At 39.4% G+C, this 8715-nt stretch overlaps 1 protein-coding gene across 2 annotated transcripts in view; it reads right to left on the bottom strand.

Moving 5' to 3' along the window:
- The window catches only part of glrbb (glycine receptor, beta b), a 26020-nt gene extending 20129 nt beyond the window's left edge, over window positions 1–5891 (bottom strand). Inside the window, exons 1-3 of one of the 2 annotated variants that reach the window (XM_016295105.1) lie at window positions 5592–5891; window positions 2408–2550; window positions 1718–1824 (exon numbers count right to left, since the gene is read on the bottom strand). In XM_016295105.1, the coding sequence (XP_016150591.1) occupies window positions 1718–1824; window positions 2408–2550; window positions 5592–5594 (253 nt within the window). In that variant the 5' untranslated portion in view covers window positions 5595–5891. Of the gene's footprint in view, window positions 1–1717; window positions 1825–2407; window positions 2551–4628; window positions 4697–5591 lie in introns of those variants that run through there. The other variant, XM_016295106.1, reaches the window with a different exon arrangement.
- Window positions 5892–8715: the final 2824 nt, after the last annotated feature.

Below are 8715 nucleotides of genomic sequence, written 5' to 3'. Positions count from 1 at the left end.
GGCCAGAACGGGGCTACTAGCAACAGACGGACCCCATCCCGGCGTACTCTCTCCAGAACTCCCGGGAGCAGAGCGATCAGGGGAAAAGCGTACAGACGAAGCCTTGGCCACGTCTACACCATGGCATCCAGCCCCAGTGGAGCTGGATGCGTGAGGGAGAACCAGTGCGGAGAGTGTGTCATTTCCTGCGACGCAAATGGATCCACTTTCGCCTGGCCAAATTCCCTCCAAATGAGCTCCACCACCTCGATGTGGAGCCTCCATCCCCCAGGCCTCAGCCCCTGTCTCGACAGGATATCTGCCCCCTGAGTTAGATACCCAGGGATGTAAACTGCTCTTAGAGAGAGGAGCTTCCCCTGAGCCCACAAAAGGATCTGGCGCGCCGGCTTGTACAAGGGGCGCGAATGCAGACCCCCCCTGCCGATTGATGTAGGAGACCACCGATGTGTTGTCTGTGCAGACAAGCACATGATGCCCCCTTAGGTCTGGAAGGAAGTGTGTCAGAGCTCGAAACACGGCCAGCATCTCCAGGCAGTTGATGTGCCAAAAGAGATGATGGTCTTCCCACAGACCCTGGGCAGAGCGGCCTTGAACCAGGAACCAACGTTTCTTCCACATGTCTAAGGCACGTAAGCATCGCTGCGTGACCTTCATCATGTGAAGCGAATTCCCCCTCGGGGAAAATCCCTTGGTTCTGAGCCACTACTGAAAGGGTCTCATGTACAGCAAGCCAAAAGGTATCACGTTGGACGCTGCTGTCATCAGGCCCAACAAACTCTGAAACTGTTTGACAGTGAGTGACTGGCCTTCTCTTACTCTCGTGACTGTCGTGAGGGTTGACTCAATTCGAGCAGGACACAGACGTGCCTGCATCGAGGTTGAGTCCCACACCACGCCTAAATAAGTGGTTCTCTGTAGTGGAGAAAGAACACTCTTCTTGGCATTTAGTCTTAACCCCAGCTCTCTCATATGGGCGAGGATGACATCTCGATGCCGAGCCGGGCATCGAGATGTCCGAGGTGAGAGTGACAGGCCGGGGTGAGAGTGACAGGCCGAAGGGAAGAACTCGATATCGGTGTGATTCATCCCTGAAAGCAAACCTTAGGAACTTCCAGTGTTGAGGGAGGATGGAAACATGGAAATAAGCGTCTTTAAGATCTATCGTAACACACCAGTCCAGATCTAAGATCGGACGCAACCCCCCATTCTTCGGAATGATGAAGTAACGGCTGTAGAACCCGGACGCTCTCGAGAGCGGCAGAACATGTTCTATGGCCCCCTTCCTCACCGACCTGACTGCTGTAGCACCCTCACTTGAGGGGGTAAGCTCTCCCGTGCCGTACCGTTGCCGGGCGGCAGCTGGGAATTTCGCTCGTCGGAGCTCACTGAGCCCTGAAGCACCGAGGTGGCAGGGGTATCAATGAACCTCCGTGAGGGCACTGAGCGAACAACCGACCTGACTGCTGTAGCACCCTCACTTGAGGGAGCGAGCTCTCCCGTGCCGTACCATTGCCGGGCGGCAGCTGGGATTTTCGCTCGTCGGAGCTCACTGAGCCCTGAAGCACCGAGGGTGGCAGGGGTATCAATAAATATCCGTGAGGGCACTGAGGAGGATTGGGCACCGTATACTCTATTTGGCTTCTGGGGTGTTGATAGATAGATGAGACAACATAATGACTCTTGTTCATAATTACATATATCATGGCGCTATACTGACCTTTGAAGTTGGGTCGGATTCTTGGGTCATAGCTGACCAAAAGCCTGTTGAGGATATTGCTGGTAGAGTTTGCTGGAACCCGTGCCAGATCCTCTGACGACAGCTGCCTGAAGGGAGCAAAGATGGGGGACATAAGGGTGCAACCATTTACAACAACAAAACTATGTGAAATCATGCTCATGTTTAAAGTTTCAGTCATCTGTTTATTAAAATGTCTTTCATTTTTCATTATACTATTGCAAAGGGCAGCATTTCCAACTCAAGAGTCATTATGAACATTATGATGATGTGAGTTACTTCATGTGCGAAATGTGAAGTACACACAACATTAGAGCAGATTAAATGGATAGTTCACCCAAAAATGAAAATTCAATATCCTTACTACCTTTATGGGCCATAAAAAATTTCATTTGTGTTGCTGTCTATGCAGGGTCAGAAAGCTCTTTGATTTCATCAAAAATATCTTAATTTGTGTTGTGAAGAAGAATGAAGGTCTTACGGGTTTGGAACGACGTGAGGGTGAGTAATTAACAGAATTTTAATTTTTGGGTGAACTGTCCCTTTAACCGTTAGTTAACTGTTAGTTAACTGTTAGTCTATAGTTTCCATAGTCAACATGATATCTGTATAGCACAATAGCAGTGTTTTATGAAATATTTGCCATAAAATGTTGCATACAAATGTACTTACGAAGGACAGTCAACCTGTTTTCCCTTCTTCTTTCCCTTCTTAGCAGATTTTTCTTTGGTGAATCCTCCTTCCATCCAGAGACAGATGATAAGCAAGAAGAAAATCACCTTTAGAGCCTTCAGATTACAGCAGTTTAACTTAGCCTGGAAGAGAAACAGAGCAGGTATACATGTATTATATTAGATGCATACTGACATTATTTCTGTAATGGTTATTAGGTCATTTAGGGCTGATTTTAATAGTGTGATTTAATCCCCTTTATTTAATTCAAAATTTAAAAACAACAAAAGAAAACAAAGCAGTGTCAATATTTTAACATCTACTGTTTCGAGAAAAAAAAAATCTGATATTATTTCCTTTGTTCAAATTCTTACATAAACATAGCCTTGCAATTCCCAGCAATATTAATGGATAACAATGTCCTCTCTCAGAGGACATACAGTTAGGGCAAGTATGCACTGGGCTGTCTTGGAGACTGATGGTCCGTTGGCTCAGGAAATGTGGTTCTGTTGTATCCGTGACCACTTTAAAAATTGTTATGGGTGTCTGTCACTGTGTGTGGTCTGACAGTGTGCTTATACAGTATAAAAGCACATTGTTTCCACAAATTATATAGGACAAATTATTGAATTTATTACCAGAACTACTAATTTTGCCCCTAAACAGTGCCTTACTGATATTTATGTCACGAGCGTGCTTGGTATCCTTGCATGTGCATTATAAGAACATTAGCAGGATTAGCTAATTTAAAATGTACTTTAGGAAATAACTTAGTTATGCTTAAAGTACAGGTGCATCTCAATAAATTAGAATGTCCTGGAAAAGTGCATTTATTTCAGTAATTCAACTCAAATTGTGAAACTTTAATTCAAATAAAGGGGTGCAATGTCATCTGCTGGTTTTGGTCCATTGTGTTTTTTGAAAACCAGCGTCACTGCACCCGTTTACCAAGAAATTTTGGAGCACTTCATGCTTCCTTCTGCTGACCAGCTTTTTGAAAATGCACTTAAAGTTGGTTAAATGACCATGGTGTTGGTGTGCTTGACTGGCCAGCAAACTCACCAGACCTGAACCCTAATTTTTTCTCATTTTCCTCTTGACAATACCCCATAGATTCGTCAAGAGGAAAATGAGAAACAAGAGACCAAAAAAATGCAGATGAGCTGAAGGCCACTGTCAAAGAAACCTGGTCTTTCATACCACCTCAGCAGTGCCACAAACTGATCACCTCCATGCCACGCCGAATTGAGGCAATAATTAAAGCAAAAGGAGCCCCTACCAAGTATTGAATACATGTACAGTAAATGAACATACTTTCCAGAAGGCCAACAATTCACTAAAAATGTTTTTTTTATTGGTCTTTTGAAGTATTCTAATTTGTTGAGATAGTGAATTGGTGGGTTTTTGTTAAATGTGAGCCAAAATCATCACAATTAAAAGAACCAAAGACTTAAACTACTTTAGTCTGTGTGCATTGAATTTATTTAATACACGAGTTTCACAATTTGAGTTGAATTACTGAAATAAATGAACTTTTCCATGACATTCTAATTTATTGAGATGCACCTGTAAGACCTACATGTCAGCAGTTTGAACTATGCCAAACGTCGACCTATTTGACTCATGTACAGTCCTCTGTACAACACAACCATCCATGAGTGTCCCAAATGTAGATGAGAGGAAACAATTGGAAAGATCAGCATGAGGAATTCCCCTCTGAGGAACACTGCCAGAAAACTCCCCTGTCTAGACTCTTCCACCCTCCACCTCTGGAGGCCTGATTCTGTACCAGTGCATTGATCATCATCTTAACTTAAACAGGCCAGCGTTCATGAACACTCCTCCAATCTCTCACTCATTCCATCATTATTATTATCACCAGATGCTTGTGTTTCTCTTTCCGATCTCTCCATATCTCTAAATCTCGTTCTCTCTCTCATTCCCGGATTCAGCGGACATGGCAAAAGCAGTTCTTCTTTGGAAAGACACATACAAATACTGACTGCAGATCTACATATGAAGTATAGAAATTCAAGAAATTGATTATAATGTTTTACTACGGAAGATAATTTAAGGGAAAGAGAGACATGGTTTTGCTTTATTTTCACAACAGACTAAACCTATAATAAACTTGACCCTTATTCAATTGAAACACTTATTTATTTTGGCTGTCTGCCCTTAGTAAGCCTGACTGCTTCATTCACAGCTAAAAAAAACTCACTCTGTTCCACTTATACACAGGTGATGTTCATTTTTCATTACCTCTGACCTATGGCAAAGATCTGTACAGGAACCTAAGGAAAACAGATAAGCATCCAGAAATTAAGTATTAGAGGTAACTGAGGTGAGAAAATATATTTAATTATGTGCATTATATTAATTATGCCTACTGTAGCTCACACAATATGCTACAGCAATCAGAAGAGGTTTAAACAAAATGCTGATCATACAATATTATGAAGGCTCCATATAGTGGCTGTTCATCTCCATATAGAAAAAATATAAAAGTGTATACAAATATAAATGTTTGTGTTAATTTATTTTAATTTCAAACCTAATAAAATAATAACAATAATTGTATAATTAAATAATAATAGCATAGAAAACAATAGCTAAATATATAATGTATGAATATAAAATATATATTAAATACAATTACAAAACAAAAAAAATAATACAGAAATACAATTGCCCACCTAAAAACAAACAAATATTTCACACATTTATTACACACACTTATGTTATGGTTATCATTTTGTTTCAGTAATAAAATAGTATCATAGTTAGGCCCAAATATATATAATAATACATAATTTTAGCCTGACAGATGATGCTCATATTGGCAAACCTCATCACTCTAATCTCCTATTGGCATGCTTCTATTTTATGTATATGCAAATGCGTAAAGGTATAGCAACGACCTGTGGATGCATTTGAGCATAAAGTTGAAGAAGTTGCATTCAGGCATGATAGAAAATAAAGCAGGTTACGGAAGCAGATGGGGGAGAGGGAAAACATAGCAACAGCATCCTCCATGACGACGAGGGGGTTGGGATGACGATGATGAGGGAAATACAACACAGAATGACAGCATTTACGCGCGTCGCACCTCCCCCCATTCATCATACACATTTAAAACGCTCGATCGTTCTTTTCTTTAAATATTACTCACGGTTTCACTCACCATTTCAATATGGTAACGGTTGTTGTTCCACAGATCCGATCCAGTAGCGCTGACAGTGCGATCGGTCGTTAAAAAGCATTTATGACCGGTCGCCGTCTATATCGCATTCTGCTCGTCGTTCCTTCAGTAAGCGCGAGTCAGCGCGAAATTTCATTACGGCGGCGATTCCCGTCTGTTTTTCTTATCTTTTTCAATTTCAATAATCTGAACAGAATCTATATTCCCGCTGTCCTATTGCATTGGTAAAGGGTTACCAAGATGGAGCTTTGTGTGTGCACCTGTCATCCAACATGCGCAGTAGAACGCTGTACAAGGACATAATTAATAACACGGCTTCCACAGCAACACTGGAATATAATGCAAGGCCATCACACTTGCTCTGCCGTTTCAGCACCAGTGTGTTCCTGAAAATTCTTATCACATGCAGTATTCTCTGCTGTGTCCATATGATGCTTGAAATTGTGCTTCTGTAACAGAAAGACGAAAAAGAGAGAAATAAAGAACTCATACAGTATGCAAAAAAAAGAAAGAATGAATGCAAGAAAGAAGAATGCATGCAACGACAATTGCAAATAGAAATAGATGCAAGAGAGAGAGAGAGAAAGATAGAGAAAAGAATGAATCTGTACAAGAAAAAATAATGCAAGAATGAAAGAAACAATGTAAGAATGATTGTTTTACTTAAAAAAAGAAGAAGAATAAAACCTGTGAATTTTTGTGCATGTGTAAATAATTAAACGCTTAACCCTCATGTTAAGTTTTGGCCATTTTGACCTAGAAAATGATGAGTTCATGTTTTTGCAATAATACTTACTGTCTTCGCTCACACAGGGTATTATAACTTTTTGAGAAATTGTTTGACAGTTTTTAAGTAAACATTGTCAAAATTATCCACAAACATTTTTTTTTCCCCACTCAAAAACTGAGGTGCATAAACTCAGATCCATGATTCCTATGAACAGTCACTTCCAAAAAGAAATACAAAAACCTGTGCTAACTGAAAGAAAACAAAGTTGAAAAAAAGATTGAGTGATAATAGGTCAATGCGATTTACAAGCAATTTTTAAAAGGCCAGTCAATTTCAACTGAGATCACCAGATTAGGGAAAGGATTTTCAGCGTAGTACAAGGGTTAATGTTATTTATTTTATCATTTTTTATATATATATCCCTCTATTCTTGTTCCTAGCTGAATGAATGGTGCCATTTTAAGCTTAAACAAGAGTACTCCAGCAACAAGCAAATTAAAACACAAGTGTGCCAGCCAACAGACACAAGGTGTGAATGTCTGTATTTTTAAGAACATCGGGACATAGAACCAGTTGTTAGTGGAATGTAGCCATCAGGTATAGTCTCAAACTGAGGCCAAATACATTTTTGTTCTCTCTGAGCGACGTCAAGCACTCTATTACTTCACTCAACAGACTACACAAACATTAAGATGTGAACCAAAGGCAAAGCTCAGACACATTTCTCTCCCATGCAGATATTCTCCAAGGGTCCTGGGCGAATGGTGTTTGGATTAAGTGAGAATGAAAACACAGACATTCACAAATTTCCACAGGGCACTCTAGCGTTCAGCAGAGGTCCAAAGACCTCAAGCATTGTTCGTATTAATTATACGCAATACTATACCTCCTTCATCAGCTTTGTCAGAACAATAGACGCCTTAGTCTCTGTTTTTCATTGTAGCGGAGCAGAACGTATTAATAAAGCGTGCACATAAACTAAATTACTGATTAATACCAGTTGAATTAAAACCCCCGACAATAAATGACCAGGAACAAAGGGAGGCTTGTTTTCAGAAAACGTTCAATGTTTGGCCAAAAGCCACATAGCTGATGGACAATGTAGCACTGGTCCAAAAATATGTCAGTATGTTCTAGCAAATCGAATGTGGTCTTATATCTGGCATGCACACTCCACTTTGCTATCAGTCTCCACACACCCCTGTGCTGACACATTCCTCAATAAAAATTAAAATAAAAGCAGTCATAGGATGAAGGTACCACTTTACTTTCTCAAAGACACTTCTTTTTGCCGTATGATGGTGTGTAGCTCTCAAGAGGTGATTGGCAAGCATTCCAGAGGTCTGAAGGAGTATCAGGAAGACCCTAATGGAGAATAACTGCTGGGACTCTGAATTAGTCGTCGTATATAGTCACTAGATGTGATAAATGACATGTAAGAAAGGGACTGTCACAAGATGTGTATGGAGAAGTCTAAATTATGAATTTAAAGAAGTTAGTCTAGACAGACATGATACGAAGTTTATTGATAAATCTTAAGATGATTTATATTCTCACATTTCCCTGACAATGTCTATTTCAGGGGTTCACACTGTTTATCTTGTCAAAAAGCTGTGCAAGGAGACTCTCACTCATTCGCTTTACAACATTTTTATCTGATAACATCTATCAAGTTCATCTGTCTTGTGAAGTACGGAGTGCAATAATTCCTTAGGTCATAATTGCAGCTTAGCAAGAAATTGTTTTAACTTTTACTTTCCCTTTTTATGTCTCTTGGAACAGACCCAAATGAATCAAAGTGAGCAGGTCAATAGTCTTTTTCTCACATTGGAACAGGACCAAATCACAGACTAGAAGCAATGTACAAGGAGAGAATTTACTCACCTGACAAATTGCATGGAACTTTAACAGCCACAAATGTGCAGTACAGTACAAACAGAGATCAGATGTTAAACACAAGAGGATTTTTAAAATCCATATGTTTTACTACAACAACCATGTCTTTATACTGTATGCTACTTAATATCATTACTACAAGCCAAAATACCTTAAACGTGACAAATGACTTTTCCAGTTAATGTTAGTGTTAGCCAAAACTAAAACTATTACAAATTTTAAATGTTAAAATAAAATAAATATTGCTTTGGTAACTAACTGAAATGAAATTAAAGTTTAAACTGAAGTGCTAAAATTACTAAAACTAAAACTCAAAAATACAAATAAATTGAAGCTAAATAGAAAATTTAAAAACTAGTGAAAATGGCAAAAGCAAATAACAAAATTACTAAAGGTTCAACTATCAAAACTTTATTTCTAAACCAAATTTATTAAACTATTAAAACAAAAACATATATATATAAATAAAAGCATAATATA

Source organism: Sinocyclocheilus grahami, unplaced genomic scaffold, assembly GCF_001515645.1.
Source record: "Sinocyclocheilus grahami isolate Dianchi unplaced genomic scaffold, SAMN03320097.WGS_v1.1 scaffold330.1, whole genome shotgun sequence".
Lineage (NCBI taxonomy): Eukaryota > Metazoa > Chordata > Actinopteri > Cypriniformes > Cyprinidae > Sinocyclocheilus > Sinocyclocheilus grahami.
Note: the sequence above shows the minus strand (reverse complement) of the source record. Positions and strands in the feature narration are given on the sequence as shown.